Source organism: Rhinolophus sinicus, linkage group LG16 (assembly GCF_036562045.2).
Source record: "Rhinolophus sinicus isolate RSC01 linkage group LG16, ASM3656204v1, whole genome shotgun sequence".
NCBI classification, from domain to species: Eukaryota; Metazoa; Chordata; class Mammalia; order Chiroptera; family Rhinolophidae; genus Rhinolophus; species Rhinolophus sinicus.
In genome coordinates this window covers 17,803,483-17,820,477 of record NC_133765.1, presented here as the reverse complement: position 1 = coordinate 17,820,477, position 16,995 = coordinate 17,803,483, and the positions used below count along the sequence as shown (strand labels likewise).

The 16,995-nt window shown below is 38.5% G+C and overlaps 1 protein-coding gene across 5 annotated transcripts in view; it reads left to right on the top strand.

The window, feature by feature from the left end:
• The window catches only part of SPECC1L (sperm antigen with calponin homology and coiled-coil domains 1 like), a 128,865-nt gene that overhangs the window by 29,392 nt on the left and 82,478 nt on the right, over nt 1-16,995 (top strand). For 2 of the 5 annotated variants that reach the window (XM_074321714.1, XM_074321713.1), the window contains 3 exons: nt 9,099-9,252; nt 13,202-14,835; nt 16,068-16,275. In XM_074321714.1, coding sequence (XP_074177815.1) covers nt 9,099-9,252; nt 13,202-14,835; nt 16,068-16,275 — 1,996 coding nt within the window. The remainder of the gene's footprint in view (nt 1-9,098; nt 9,253-13,201; nt 14,836-16,067; nt 16,276-16,995) is intronic. The other 3 variants (XM_074321717.1, XM_074321716.1, XM_074321715.1) reach the window with 3 other exon arrangements.

The following is a 16,995-nucleotide window of genomic DNA, read 5'->3' as shown; positions in this document are numbered from 1 at the left end:
CTCTGAAACTTGAAAGGTGAAATCTTAAAACTAATCTTAAATTTTGAGATGAAGATGCAGACAATGAAACTTGGACTTTGCCTTGAGAAGCATGTGTACTTGCATTGTAGTATTTCCTTGTTTGTATCTGCGATGTTTTTATCAAATGATTTGCGTTTTGCATCTATTATTAAAAAGTGGCTAAAAGTCTTCATCAATTTTATTGTTTTGAACTGTTGCTGATGGAGAATGTTTCCGTGTGGAGATGCATAGGTATTTACAAAGCGGTGTAACAAAAATTAAAAGAAATAGGGAAAAATGGAAGAGAGCCTGCAAGTAGCTTCATGTAAAAGGCAAGTCAGGAGGTACAGAGTTGTTTTCGTTTTGGTTTTATTTTTTTGTTCAAGTGTAACGTGCATCCAGAAGAGTTCACAAAGCGTGTGTGCTAAACTTAGGGAATCGCCATGAGTGAACATACCCTGCGGCCACCACCCAGTAAGAATCAGAACAGACCTGCACCCCAGTGGTCTCTGCATGTCCCCCTCAATCACTCCCCTTCCTGTCCGTCCTCTCCAGAAGTAACTCATCCTAACTTCCAGCACCAGAGATAAATTTTGCCAGTTTTTCATCTTTGTATGGATGTAATCATATTCTACGTTCTTTGTACGTGTGTCTGATTTCCTTAACTCAGCTTGGTGGCTATGGTACTCATCCATAGTGTTGCCTGTCGCAGCGGTGTCTTTTCATCATCGTTGCTGATTCCTAATCCATGAGAAGACTATGCTACAGGTTACTTATATGTCCCACTGATGGCCATGTAGAGTTTCAATTTTATGTCTACTGAGAATGATGTTTTGAACATTCTTATGCACGTCTGTTAGTGCACGTGTGCACGCATTTCTGTTGGCTCTGTAACTAGAAGTGAAATTACTGAGTCATAGGGTGCATAGTGTTTAGCTTTAGTAGTTGCAGGACCAAGTCGTTTTTCAAATTGGTTACCAGGTTACAGTCCTGCTTGTTCCACATTCTCACCTGCACGTACGTTACTCTTCATTTTAACCCTTCAGGTGTGTGTAGAGGGATTCTGAAGTGCTTTAATTTGCATTTGTCTTATTAATGAGATTAAGCACCTTTGCACATCTTATTTTTATGTGGTTAGTAGACATTTCAATATCTTTTGTGAAGTGCCTGTTCAAATCAGTCGCTCATTTTTCTACTATGATGTCGTTCTTTTTCTGTGGTAAAATATACATAACATTTACCATCTTAACCATTTTTAAGTGTGTATTTCAGTGGCCTTCAGCACATTCACATTGCTGAGCAACCATCACACCATCCATCTCCAGAACTTTTTTTATCTTCCCAAACTGGAACTCTGTCCTCATTAAACATTCCTCTTCAGTCCTCCCTACCCCCTGTCCCTGGCAACCACCATTCTACTTTCTGTCTCTATGTTCATACTGGTATTTCCAATTGATATTTAGGATTATAGAGTTTTACTTAACTTTTTTTTTTTCTACATCTGGAAATATATATACTTTTTTTTTTTAAAGGAGGGCACAGCTCATAGTGGCAACCACCCCTTTACTTTCTGTCTCTATGAATCTGACTACTCTGAGTACCTCACATGAGCGGAATCATACAGTATTTGTCTTCTTGTGACTGGCTTATTTCACCTAGCATAATAATGTCCTCAAAGTGTATGCATATTGTAGTATATGTAGAATTTCCTTAGTTTTTAAGACTGAATAATAGTTCATTATGTGTATATGAAGTCGGACAATTAAGTTCGTGAACTCATCCTAGAAAAAGTGCTACATACCTCATTGCTGAATATCACTATGGCCACCGCTTGGGAAGTTATGCACCGATGCCAGCACCTAGTCCACCCTTCAAAGCAATTTTGGAATTTTTTCTGGAATGGCTATCAGAGCTCTCATCGTATTACCCTTGATGTCCTGAATGTCACCAAAATGTCTTCCTTTCAATATTTCCTTCATCTTCAGGTAAAGAAAGACGTCATTGGGGGCCAGATCAGGAGTTCCAATACAGTTATTTGTTTACTGGCTAAAAACTCCCTCACAGACAGTGCCGTGTGAGCTGGTACATTGTCGTGATGCAAGAGCCATGAATTGTTGGTGAAAAGTTCAGGTCATCTTTTTCATGCAGTCTTTACAGTACTTCAAAATAGAAAACTTGGTTAACTGTTTGTCCAGTTGGTATAAATTTATAACAAATAATCCCTCTGAGATCAGAAAAAGTTAGCAACATCCTGGCAACAATTCGTGAACTTAATTGTCAGACATCGTATACCACATTTTGTTTATCCGTTCTTCCATCAGTTGATATTTGGGTTCCTTTCACCTTTTGGCTATTGTGAATAATAGGCGTGAACATGAGTGTGCAAATATCTCTTTGAGACCCTGCTTTCAATTCTCTTTTTCTGGGTATATACCCAGAAATGGAATTGGTGGGTCATATGGTAATTGTATTTTTCATATTTTGAGGAACCACCATACTGCTTTCCACAACAGCTGCACCATTTTACAGTCCCACCAACAGTGTACAAGGGTTCCAGTTTTTTTTACATCTTCGCCAGCACTTTTTTCTTTTTTTTTTTAAATAGTAGCCATCCTAATGGTTACAAGGAGGCGCAGTGTCTTTTTTGGTACTGATTTAGTTCTTTACCTATTCTATGTGTGACCCCTTTGTCATTTATGCGTGTTGCACATATATTCTCCCACTTTGTGCTTTCTCTTTCTACTCCGTTAATGGTGTCTTTTGATGAATAGATGTTCTTAATTTTAATGTAGTCCAGGTTGTTAATTTTTTCTTTATGGTTTGTGTGTTTTCTTTATGAAATCTTTACTCATCCCAAGGCCAAGATAGTCTCCTATACTATTTTCTAGAAGCATTATTATTTTAACATTTTATATTTAGATCCTCAGTCTATCTGGAATTATTATTATTTTTTTTTTTTATTGGGGAAGGGGAACAGGACTTTATGGGGAACAATGGTCAAATTGTTGTCCTTTCAATCTTAGTTGTGGAGGGTTCTGTTCAGCTTCAAGTTGTTGTTCTTTCAGTCTTAGTTGTGGAGGGCGCAGCTCAGCTCCAGGTCCAGTTGCCGTTGCTAGTTGCAGGGGGCACAGCCCACCATCCCTTGCGGGAGTCGAACCGGCAACCTTGTGGTTGAGAGGACAAGCTCCAACCAACTGAGCCATCCAGGAGCTCAGCGGCAGCTCAGCTCAAGGTGCCGTGTTCAATTTTAGTTACAGGGGGCGCTGCCCACCATCCCTTGCGGGACTCAAGGAATTGAACTGGCAACCTTGTGGTTGAGAGCCCGCGCTCCAACCAACAGCTGAGCCATCCGGGAGGCAGCTCAGCTCAAGGTGCCGTGTTCAATCTTAGTTGCAGGGGGCAGAGCCCACCATCCCTTGCGGGACTCGAATTGAACTGGCAACCTTGTGATTGAGAGCCCACTGGCCCATGTGGGAATCGAACCGGCAGCCTTCGGAGTTAGGAGCATGGAGCTCTAACCACCTGAGCCACCGGGCCGGCCCCTGGAATTATTTTTTTAAAGCTTTTTATTTTGAAATAATTTTAAACTTAGAAGGTGAAGGACTTGTACAAAGAATTCCAGTATGCCCTTTACTAAGATTCCCTACATGTTAACCTTTTATCATGGTTAGTTTTCCCTATGTAGGTATGAACATACATACATATGTGAATTTTTTTCTTAAACTGTTTAAGTGTAAATTGTAGACATAATGCTCCTTTACTGCTGAATATTTCAGTATGGATTTGCTGAAAAACAAGGACATTCTCTGTTATAACCGTAGTACAGCTACAAAATCTGGAAATTAACATTGATAAAATGCTACCGTGTTTCCCCGAAAATAAGACCTAGCTGAACTATCAGCTTTAATGCGTCTTATATTAAAATAAGACAGGGTCTTATATTAATTTTTGCATTAGAGCCGATGGTCCGGCTAGGTCTTATTTTCGGGGAAACACGGTGGTATCTAATCTATAGACTTTAATTAAATTTCACCAATTGTGCTAATGTCCATTTTAGCAAAAAAAGAAAATTTTATTCTGGTCCAGGATAGAGTCTGGGATCATGAACTGCGGTTAGTTGTTATACTCTTCATTCCCCTTAAATTAGAAATAGTTCCTCTGTCTTTGCCTTTTATAACCTTGACATTACTTAAGAGTGTAGGTCAGTTTATCTGATAGACTGTCCTCCAAATTTGGGTTTGGCAGTGTTTCCTCCTGATGAAGTTGGGGTTATGCAATTTTGGCAGGAGTCCCACAGAAGCCATATGTCTTTGGCGCAGCATTTCTGCAGGGACATGGTACATTCTTGTCCATTCCTGGTGATGTTAACTTAATTTGGTTAAGTGGTATCTGCTGGTTTCCTCCATCATCAGGTTACTATGTTTCCTTTTGTAATTAATAAGTATCTTGTTAGAGGTACTTTTAAACTTTGTAAATATCTTCTTTCTCAACAAACTTGTACCCTAGTTTTTAGCAATTTGTTGATAATTCCTTCTAGAATCAATTTTTACTGTGATTTTTGCCAAATTTTCTAATTTTCTAATTTCATCATCTCTTCTACATTTATTTGTTGGCATTCTATAAGGAATAGTTTTTACTTTTTCCAAGTTTATGTATTTATTTATTATATTAGTGTGGATTCATGGATTCTTCATGCTATAAATTGTTAGCATTAATGTATTTGATGTTCAGATTGTCCCCAATTTGGCCAGTGGGAACATCTTCAAGCTCCTGGGTCCTTTTGACATATTTTTATTATTCTTTGATCAGTTTCTTAATTTCTGGCACATTAAATGTTCTGCTTTTCCAGCCCCAGCCCTAGAATCATCCTTTTCTTCAAGGAGGCCTTGTTCCTTTTAGAGGATGAAACTTAAACCATCTGGAAGCTAGGTATGCTCATTGGTTTTGAGTGTATCGTTGTTTTTAAGCCTTCACAGTGGACAGAAGTGGGAAATACAGTACACACACACACACACACACACACACACACATACTATGCACATCTATAGCAATTTCTGTATCTGTTTCTTTCCATATATGTTAAAATCTATAAGTTCACATTGATGCTTCCAATTGTACCCTTTCCACTTTCTATAATTGTAATCCCTTTTTCTGACAGCAAGAAACCTGGCTTTCATTATTTATAATATATTTACTTATTTTCTCAATCCTAGAGTATATAGAAAATAGTTAGAGAATTGTTCACCCACACCACTGCAAAAATCTGTACCAGCTATAGTTCAGTATTTATACTTTTTTTGTCTTTAGTTTGAGAGTTTGAGGATTTATGATCAGTATACGGTGATCCAGAAGACATTTGGATCCCCCAGCCCCGTACGATTATGTTAGTCATTGGAAATACAGTTGGGTCCATTTGTTCCTATTGTGTTCCATTTTAGGGTTTGCCCCACCTTTGTTTATATACTTTATTAATTTATTTCGAGCATGTGAAACACTACCTTGGTTCTACACGTGCAAACTATATGAGAAGATGTGTTCAGAGAAGTGCCTTTCCACTTCCCCATTCCTTCTCTACCCACCCCTTAAAGGTAGTCTGATTGGGTTTTTGTTTATTCTTCCTGTGTTTCTTTTTGCATAAAGGAACAGATACATGTATATTTTTTATTTCCCCTTTCTTACATAAAAGTTGACATAAGTAGATAGACATTTGCACTTGCTGTATTTACTTAATGTATTCTAGAAGTCTCTCCATATGAATTTATAGCAGTCTTTTTCATTTTGTGTATTGCTGCTTAATATTTCATTGTATGGATAGACTATAGTTTATGCTACTTTCATATGCATAGGCATTTACGGTGTTTCCAGTATTTTGTAATTAAAAACAATATTACAATGAATAATCTTATGCGTATGTATTTTTGTATTATTGGAGGTGTGTCTTCAGGTTAAATTCCTAGATGTGGGATTGCTGGGCAAAAGGTAAATGCATATGTAACTTTGTTAGCTATTGCCAGAATCCCTTCATAAGGCTGATTTATATCATGTATTCTTGCCAGCAATTTGTGAGTACCTATTTCCCCACATTCTTCTCAAAGGAATATGTTACAGTTTTTCATTTTTGCCAATCTAATAGGTGAGAAGTGGTATCTTAACGTTGTGTTTCCCCTATTGTTTGTTAGACTGGTCATCTTTTTTGTAAGTGTGTGTGAATTGATTGTAGATGATTGTTCATTTTGCTCTCTTTTCTGTGTAGTTTTTGGTCTTTTTCCCCTTGATTTTTTAGGAGTTCTTTGTGTATTACGGATATTAGGCCTTTATCTGTGAGATATTGCAGCCATACTCTCCCAGTTTCTCTCTCTCTCTCTTTTTTAACTTTGCTTATGATTTTGGCCATGCAAAAAGTTAAAAAAATATTTTTTGAGATTTTTATGTAGTCAAATTCATCTATTTTTTTTATGACTGAGGATTTTGAATCATAGTTAGAAAACCTTGGAATTTTTGATACAGGGTGAAATAGGGCTCATTCATTTTTTTTTCCTTTGTGAATATACAGTTGACTTAGCACCATTTAGTGAAGAATATTTTTTTCTGTACTGTTTCTTTGGTCATAAGTCAAGTGTCTACATATGCAGTTTCTTTCTGGATTCTATTCTATTCCACTGGTTTATTCCTGTGCCAATACTTTACTGTGGTAGTTATTGTAATTGCCAGAGGTTTTGACTTGGTGCTCTGATGTATATTTGACTTTGCCATTATCCAAAGACAGATTGTAACCAGACAGGTGTGACTATTAAGCCACTCTTCACATGACTGTGTAGGCTGGTTTTCAGATGTAGTTATTTTAAAAGGAAAGAGTATTTAACTTTGGAGGAAGAAAAATTAGTTCAAAGATAATCTTAACATTTATTAACAGAGTATAAAAGATGGTTTGAAAATATAAGAGTATGGTGAGTTTATTTACTAACAGATGAGGGACAAATTGACAGGATGGTGTAACTTGATTTACAGTTTTTTGGCATTTAGTTGATGACCAATGTCATTAACAGAAACTAGCCTTCAGGAATATGAACAATTCTTAATGATTAATGCAATTAATTATATAACCTAGATTTTTTTTTTTTTAATTGGGGAAGGGGAACAGGACTTTATTGGGGAACAGTGTGTACTTCCAGAACTTTTTTCCAAGTCAAGTTGTTGCCCTTTCAATCTTAGTTGTGGAGGGTTTTGTTCAGCTTCAAGTTGTCGTTTCAGTCTTAGTTGTGGAGGGCGCAGCTCAGCTCCAGGTCCAGTTGCCATTGCTAGTTGCAGGGGGTGCAGCCCACCATCCCTTGCGGGGGTCGAACCGGCAACCTTGTGGTTGAGAGGACAGGCTCCAACCAACTGAGCCATCCGGGAGCTCAGCGGCAGCTCAGCTCAAGGTGCCGTGTTCAATCTTAGTTGCAGGGGGCGCTGCCCACCATCCCTTGCAGGAGTCGAGGAATTGAACTAGCAACCTTGTGGTTGAGAGCCCGCACTCCAACCAACAACTGAGCCATCCGGGAGGCAGCTCAGCTCAAGGTGCTGTGTTCAATCTTAGTTGCAGGGGGCAGAGCCCACCATCCCTTGCGGGACTTGAGGAATTGAACTGGCAACCTTGTGGTTGAGAGCCCACTGGCCCATGTGGGAATTGAACCGGCAGCTTTCGGAGTTAGGAGCACGGAGCTCTAACCGCCTGAGCCACCGGGCTGGCCCTAACCTAGATTTTTCATAATGTGACAACCCTAAATTACCAAACCTTATTTCTGTTTAATTCATGTAAAACATTAATTTTTTTCTGCCTTTTTAAAAAAAATTTTTATTGGGGAATATTGGGGGACAGTGTGGTTCTCCAGGACCCATCAGCTCCAAGTCGTTGTCCTTAAATCTAGTTGTGGAGGGCGCAGCTCAGCTCCAAGTCCAGTCGCCATTTTCAATCTTTAGTGGCGGGAATTGAACCAACCACCTTGTTGTTGAGAGCTTGCGCTCTAACCAACTGAGCCATCCGGCCGCCCCTCTGCCTTTTTTTAGTAAGACAGATTGACCTACTTAATGGTACTACTATGTAATAATTTTTATAATTGAATGATGAGAACAGAATCTGTTCCATATGGAGTCACTGGCATTAGAACCGGAAGAGACTTTAGAAATTAGTTATTTATGAACCATTTTAATTTGTAGAAATGAATTCATTATGATTATCCAAGGGTGAGCACGACTCCAGGTAGAAAACAATATAAATAAACTGATTAACTTGTGCCATCACCTTAATGGTACAAAACTTTTTTGTTCTTTTGTTAAACAGTAGTTTTTCTTTTCTTTCCCCAACAGATCTTTAACTCTTCTGTGTTCTCTCTCATTTCTAGTAGGAGAAGTAAAAACAGACTTCTTCAGAGTGCTTGTTTTCGTTTTTAAAAGCTCATATTTTTTCAGTCCTCTTTATGAAATACAAATGAATGCTACAAATGGTCTTTGTCATTTAGGTTGACTAACCCTCGATCTAACCATAAAATATCTAGTTTTAATTTATATATTACCTAGGCATTAAAAAAAATTCCTTTCAGTTTTGGCTTAAATTAGAAGACTGAAAAATTAGATAAGGTAAAAAAATTTCAGAATAATTTCTTTTAGATATTGGCTCCATAATTGAATCATTTTAGAGCAGTGCAGATTACTTCTGCTTCTTAATGATACTTCTCTCTAGAAATTGCAAGGTGGCATTTCCTGTGGCATAATAGAAAAATGACCCCTGTTTATAAGTCATGTCATAGATGTAAGAGTAACAAGGAGGATATCTTCATTTTTTCCCACCCCTCAATGTGTTTGGCACACATCGGGCTTCCATAAAATTTTTGATTACATATATGATTTCTGTATTTCAGAAAAGAAGTGTGTGATTGTTCAGAAACCAATTAAGAAGTTGTGTTTCTGTAGCACAGTATGATGCATCCCTTGGTAACTGTCAGAAAGTTTTTGTAGAACTCTTGAACTCAATATAAAAGTCAAGAGCGTTGTTTAATCTTGAAGTATTATTTAATCTTGCTTCATTTAGTCAATTTATTTTGATTTTCTGTTGCTTCTAGACCAAAAGCAGTGATGACCTTTTAGCTGGAATGGCTGGAGGGGTGACAGTGACTAATGGTGTTAAAGGAAAGAAAAGCACCTGCCCTCCCGCAGCATCTTCAGCGTCTGCCCCTGCCATGAGCAGCGTGGAGAGCAAGTCCAAGATCAGCACAGGTACGGCTGCGTTGAGAGTTACACTGCCTTTTTGTTAGAATAGGGAGAGTGCAGTAGCATTTAAGGGATTCCACCTAATTATAGAAAATTTCAAACATGTACAAAAGTAGACTGGTTGGTATTTCAACCCATGTGCTCATCACCGTGGCCAGTCTTAACTCCTTGACACCCACCTTATTATTTTGAAGTAAATTCTAGACATCATGTAATTTCATCCACAAATATTTCATTATCTCTGAAAGATAGGATTTAAAAAATATGTAATACGATACCATTATCAGTCCTTAAAATAACTAATCATTCCTTAAATCATAAATTGTCCAATAAGTATTTAAGTTTTCAGCTGTCTAATAAATATTATGTATATATATTTTTACTGTCTTTGAATCAGGATTCACTTAGGATCCATGTATAATAATTGGTGATGTGTTTCTTAAGTCTCTTTTTTTTTTTTAATGTGTAGGTTTGCCCCCCTTTCTCCCAATTTAAGTTTTGTAGAAACTAGTCATTTGACTTCAGGTGTTTTCCATGATCTAGATTTTGTCACATCCCCATGATGTCCTTGACCGTGTTCCTTTGTTCTCTCTGTCTCCTGTAAATGTCATTGAATCTAGAGCTTTAATGGGTTGGATTTCAGGTTCCTTTTTTTCCCAAGACTCCTTGAGGAAGTTGTCCATCCACAGGAGGCATATCATTTCTGGTTGTCTCTCTTTTTATGATGTTAGCAGCTTTTAAAGATCTTTCATTCCGGTTTGACTGTTCTTTCTTCATTCGTTCGTTAGCAGCAGTTTTTAGATTTGATGGAGTCTATAAATTAACTCATCTTATAGTCCAAGGAATAGTGCTGTCACATTTTACTTTTATACTTATAGAAAAAAACTTTAAAATTTCTAATAAACATAAGATTATGTGTTTGTAATAAAGCTTATGAAAGCAAATTGGCAAAAATTATATCCGGCCTTTTTTTATCATCATTATTTAGGCTGTTAGCACCTCTTGTGTTATTAGACTTTTTTTTAGCCCAGATTTCCCCCCTACTGTCCTTTTTCCTGCTTTAATCTTCTGCAGTATCCAGATACTGCCCCACTGTTACTTATAATAGCAGTGTGGTATGATTACCAAAGGAAACATGTAAGTCTTTACTTTGTGCTCTCCAGGGATTATTCCATTTTATCCTCACGATACCCCCATGAGGTAGATAGAGCCTGTTATTATCCTTATTTTAGAAATGAGGAAGTTTTGCTTAGAAAGTTCAAATATCTTGTCCAAGGCAGTGCATTAATTTGCTCAGTAAATATTGGGTGCCCATTTTGTACCAGGCCAGAAAGCTGGTGGTGGAGCAAGAATTGAACCTTAGATGTTTTACTCTCCAGCCTGGGTAAGAAGGAAATTTAACACTTCAGCTTGTGTGGTAAAAAGGAAATGAAATGCTCTATTGTGTGCTTAGAAGGAAATTAAATACTCTAATACCATCTATACCTCTTCCTATTTCCAGCCTTTAGAATTTGCTAGGAGCGATCCCATGTGTTTGCACATGGTTCCCTGTTGACCAACACCACCTGCGCTCACAAGGCTGAATTCAGTCATCATATCCCTGGATCAGCATTGGTTTGCTAGGGCTACCATAGCAAAATACCACACACTGGGTGGCTTAAATAACTGAAATGTAGTTTCTCACTTTTCTGAAGGCTGGAAGTCTGAGATCCTTGTGTCAGCAGGTTTGATTTCTCCTGAGGCCTCTCTCCTTGCAGATGGCTGCCTTCTTGTGTCCTCACATGGTCATCTGTCTATCCGTGTCTGTGTCTTAATCTATTCTTAAAGGGACACCAGTCTTGTTGGATTAGGACCCACCCCAGCAGCCCTATGTTAACTTAATTACCTCTTTAAGTTATTTACTATCTCCAAATACAGTCACATTCTGAGGTACTGAGGGTTATGACTTTAACATGAATTTGGGAGACACAGTTCAGCTCATCACAACATCCTTATTTCTTCAGTTCACCTGTTCTGCCTTTACTTATTCCTGATGACTTTTCTAAGACTAGTTCACTTGTCTGTACCACATATTCCTCTATCTCCTCACTTGTCACAATAATCCCAGAGGGGAGCTTTTCTTCTTCTTCTTCTGTCTCTTCCTTCTTGTTTCTTTACTTCTCCTTTCCTTTTGGGGCATTAGCAGTCCCTTCCCTCATTACTGTCTTCTTCCTTTCTGTCTCATGCAGGCACAGATCGTTTCTTCCTTAGCACGGTTTTTGGTTTAGGTAAGAAGGATGATGATACAAGTTACAGAAATGGAAAGGGAGTTAATATTGGGGGAAACGTTACACCATCCTTTTCCTCTTTGGCCTCCATTTGCAGTTGTTTCTCCCAGTCCTGTTACTGCTGCCTTTGAAATGTTACAGATTTATTGTCCCTTCTCTGTTCTTACAGAGACCTTGATCTTAACTATCTGAATGTAGGACTTCTTTATTTTCACTGCGCTGCCTGCCCTTATTCCTCCTTCACTTATCCTTCTTCCTCATATTTTCCACTTAGCATCCTCTAGATTAATGTCCATAAAAATGCTCTTTCCTTGTGTTTCTTCCCTGCTCAAGAACATTTGTTGACCTCTCTGAATTCTCCCTGATGTTCAGGGCTCTATAGAAACCTTCCCCTGCTGCTTCTCTTTACTGTGTGGCCTTACTTGTCCTTTCCATGTGCCATGCTCACTCTGCCTCCTCATCCTCGTCTGTCTTGTGGCTAGCCAGGATTCCCACCCCTCCGTTACATCTGAGACCTGGGAAATTAGTGACTGTCTTCCTACATCATGTAGACCTTTTGCTCCCCGTTACCTCTACAACCTGGTACCTGCCACATAAAGAACAGGTGGTTCTTTAAAAATACTTCATTAGGTCTAGATCTTGTTTTCCAAAGTAAAAAATATTCTAATTATTTCTTAAGTGTTTGTGGGGGGTCTTTAAACATACTCCTGTTCTTTTTATATTAAACAATGGCCGATGTCAACTGTTTTCACAGGTTTAAAATGTTAGCAATTAAGTAATAGTGTGATTTGTACAGCATATTTGATTAACATGTTGTCATTTTTTAGCATTAATGCATATTCGTTTTCTAACATTTAGAGAGACAGTATAGCATACTGGTTAAGTTGCAGATTCTGGAACCAGATTGCCTGGGTTTGAATGTTGGCTCATCTATTTATTATCTGTGGATATTGGTAAATAATTCACATCTGTGTGAGTTTCTGCACCTGTAAAACAAGATAATAGCACCTATCTTAGAGTTTTGATGAATAAATTTAATGTATGTGAAGTGTTAATATGTGCATCCCAGGTGTATACATGTAGTAAGTGCTAAGTACACGTTAGCTATTATTATTATTGTTACTATTTATGTGGCAGTCTGTGGTGTGAAAATGTTTTGCATTTATTTTGATCATATTTTTTGTATTTATTGTAAGTAGCTTAGATTCTCATTTGTCCGGAGGCTGCATTTCCCTTTCTGCTCACATGTGATCTTCCCTTCCCATCTGTTTCTACAGTTTGTTTGCCACCTGATTGGCTAATCCTAGAGTCACCTTCATCTTCCTTGGTCCCAAATATTGTGCTCCTGGCCACCTGTTTAAAGCCATGGTTTAGGATTTAAGTTAATGTGTATAACTTTTTTTTTAATGTAGCAGCTTTATTGAGATATAATTCACATTCCATAAAATTCACCCTTTAAAGTATACAGTTCAGTCTATCACTTCTTTTTCATTGACAGTTAAAAGATGAATGGTATTCTGGTTTTGAGGAAACTGAATTTTACAGTAACCAGACTCTGAGGCAAGATTAATGTAGGTCAAAATCAATGTGTAGATCTCTAGATGTCATCTCATTAGACTGGGGGTATAAACTATGTGCCTTTTTATTACTAATATTTTTGCCTTAAATTTTTTATTTTAAACATGTAGGCACAAGTTCTTCAACTAAGCGGAACACTTCCACAGGTAATAAAGAATCCAGTTCTACTAGAGAAAGATTACGTGAGCGTACCCGACTAAACCAGAGCAAAAAACTACCTTCTGCAGGTCAGGGAGCTAATGACGTGGCACTGGCTAAACGTTCCCGTAGTCGCACTGCCACGGAATGTGACGTTCGCATGAGCAAGTCTAAATCGGACAATCAGATCAGTGACAAAGCTGCTTTGGAAGCCAAAGTGAAAGATCTTCTCACACTGGCAAAAACCAAAGACGTAGAAATTTTGCATTTGAGAAATGAACTCCGAGACATGCGTGCTCAGCTGGGCATTAATGAGGATCATTGTGAGGGGGATGAAAAATCTGACGAGAAGGAAGCTATCATTGCGCACCAGCCGACTGATGTTGAGTCCACTTTATTGCAGTTACAGGAACAGAACACTGCCATCCGTGAAGAACTCAACCAGCTGAAAAATGAAAACAGAATGTTAAAGGACAGGTTGAATGCATTGGGCTTTTCCTTAGAGCAGAGGTTAGACAATTCTGAAAAACTGTTTGGCTATCCATCCCTGAGCCCAGAAATCATTCCTGGTAACCAGAGCGATGGAGGAGGGACTCTGACTTCCTCCGTGGAAGGCTCTGCTCCCGGATCAGTGGAGGATCTCTTGAGTCAGGATGAAAACACCCTCATGGACCATCAGCACAGCAACTCGATGGACAATCTGGATAGCGAGTGCAGTGAGGTGTACCAGCCCCTCACGTCGAGTGATGACGCCCTGGATGCCCCCTCGTCCTCAGAGTCAGAAGGCATTCCGAGCATAGAGCGCTCTCGGAAGGGGAGCAGCGGCAATGCCAGTGAAGTGTCTGTTGCATGCTTGACAGAACGGATACACCAGATGGAAGAGAACCAACACAGTACGAGTGAGGAACTTCAGGCAACTCTGCAGGAGCTAGCTGATTTACAGCAGATCACCCAAGAACTGAACAGTGAAAATGAAAGGCTCGGAGAGGAGAAGGTCATTCTTATGGAATCTTTATGTCAGCAAAGTGATAAGTTGGAACACTTTAGCCGTCAGATCGAATATTTCCGCTCCCTTCTAGATGAACATCACATTTCTTATGTCATAGATGAAGATGTAAAAAGTGGACGCTATATGGAGTTGGAACAACGTTACATGGATCTAGCTGAGAATGCCCGTTTTGAGCGAGAGCAGCTTCTTGGTGTCCAGCAGCATTTAAGTAATACTTTGAAGATGGCAGAACAAGATAATAAGGAAGCTCAAGAAATGATAGGGGCGCTCAAAGAACGTAATCACCATATGGAGCGAATTATTGAGTCTGAGCAGAAAGGAAAAGCAGCCTTGGCCGCCACATTAGAGGAATACAAAGCCACAGTGGCTAGTGACCAGATAGAGATGAACCGCCTGAAGGCCCAGCTGGAGAATGAAAAGCAGAAAGTGGCAGAGCTGTATTCCATCCATAACTCTGGAGACAAATCTGATATTCAGGATCTTCTGGAGAGTGTCAGGCTGGACAAAGAAAAAGCGGAGACTTTGGCTAGTAGCCTGCAGGAAGATCTGGCTCATACCCGAAATGATGCCAATCGATTGCAGGACACCATTGCGAAGGTACCGTTTAAGTAGATACAATGTCTGGATCCGTGTCACAGCTGCGGTGTGCCGCGTGCTGACTGAGACAGCAGCACTTGTGTGGCGTGTCATTAGCTTTTTATTAAGCTGTTATTTTTGAAGCTTGAGGATGATTTTCTTTTATTAGGACAGAGTGAAAAGTATTGTTATAATAGTGGCACTTTCACTCACTTGCATTTTGTTACTGTTTTCCTGTGGGGCTGGAGTTAGGACTAACAACAGAATGTGTCCCTAGTTCTGGGTACATGCGATTTTATATCTCCATCTCTGATGTATTTTGGCATAAAAAGCAGGGACAGCCAGTATTCTAGTCTGTGAGATCAGCAGTGTCTGCCACTTACCCTGCGGTGGTTGAAGTTTTCCAAATAAAGTTCTGTTGTGAGTTAAACATATTTGTGGAGGAGGGAGACTCCTATTTTCTTAGAGGTCTGTGGTTGGTTGCTGGTGGTGACCGTAGAGATCATTGGTTCAGTCCCCTTGTTTTACACACAGCATAATAGTGAGGACGCAGTCAGAACTGTACCCCGGGGTTGCCGGCACTCTGGCCAGGGCTCTGTGCCCAACATAATTGCTGAGGTAGTGTTGATTTGCATGAGTTATCTGATTAATAAATCTCACATTTTATTTCATGTTTTAGTGCAGTGATTTTTAAAGTAAGAAACAGTGTATCTTTGGCCAAAATTTGGATATTTTAGACTCAATTTTTTTAGTGATGACTTTTAGAGATACAATTTAGGACATGGATTATTTGTTGAAGCATATATGTTGGGAGCACTATGAACTAATACTTCTGCATTGACAGTATTTGAGAATTCTTTGTTTTCATTGTTAATTTGATACTGAAACTGTCACACCTCAGACATCGTTTTTGTGGGAGAGCATGTTAATCATTAATCAGATGCATGCCCTCAGTCGAAACTTCAGAGGAGGGAAAATTTCCAAAATTTCCTCCTAAATAATCTAGTTAAATTCAATGATTTGTCAATATAATTTCAGTCAGTGATGTAGTAACAAATTATGCTTAAGCATATTACATAAAGTTCCATTGTACAGTGCTTTTTCATACTTTTAAACAGTTATTACACAGGTTGTTTTAGTTCTTGCAGGGCAACTCACACTTAGCTTCCATTTGAAAGTGTGTATACCTGAGTTCTATAATTTATCTTAGAACAACTCTAATTTTTCTAATCTGTACCATCAATTTCATTTAGGTAGAAGATGAATACCGGGGCTTCCAAGAAGAAGCTAAGAAACAAATAGAAGATTTGAACATGACATTAGAAAAATTAAGATCAGAATTGGACGAAAAAGAGACAGAAAGGAGTGACATGAAAGAAACCATCTTTGAACTTGAAGACGAAGTAGAACAACATCGAGCTGTGAAACTTCATGACAACCTCATTATTTCTGATTTAGAGAGTAAGTGATGGGAGAATATTTCATTCCTTTCTGTCTTGCCTATTTAAACATATGGGAATAGTTTACATTTGTTAGCAAAATAAAAATCAGTAATTCTGACTGGTGCTGTAGTTCAAAGGCTAGTAGCAAGGTGGCTGGAAGAAATATGCATGTGGTAAAGTGTAATCCATACATTACTTGACAGTCTTCGGACTGCTGTGTTTTGTTCCTGAAGAACTGGTAAGTGGAAGCATTTACTTTAAAACTGTGCTTAATTATGGAAAATCATTTAAGTGAAAAGCTAATGGGCTAATTAATGTCTAGATTTTAGGAAAAGCTATTCTACTTCTAGTGATTGCAAGTCTACTGAGACAAAAAAGTATATTGATCCTCCATAATCTTATGTCTAAGGCACAGGTTTTTATTTACTTGTGTAATTTTCTCCCTCCCTACTATGGAGATTTTATGACCTGGTAGAATTAAAACTCAGAGTTTAAGTTTTTTTGTTTGCATTTTAAAGTAAAAGTTTTTTTAAAACTATTTTGCAATTATTTAAGACTTTTTAAAAAGCTGCAAAAATAGTACAAAGTATTTTTGTGTAGAAAATTTGATGAGGAACAGAAATTTGCGTTATCTTAAAATGTCTTCCCACAGACTTTATTATGTTGCAAATGAAGACAGAGAAACAAATCACACAGTGGAAAAACTGGGCAACACTCTGACAGGGTGATCATGTAAATG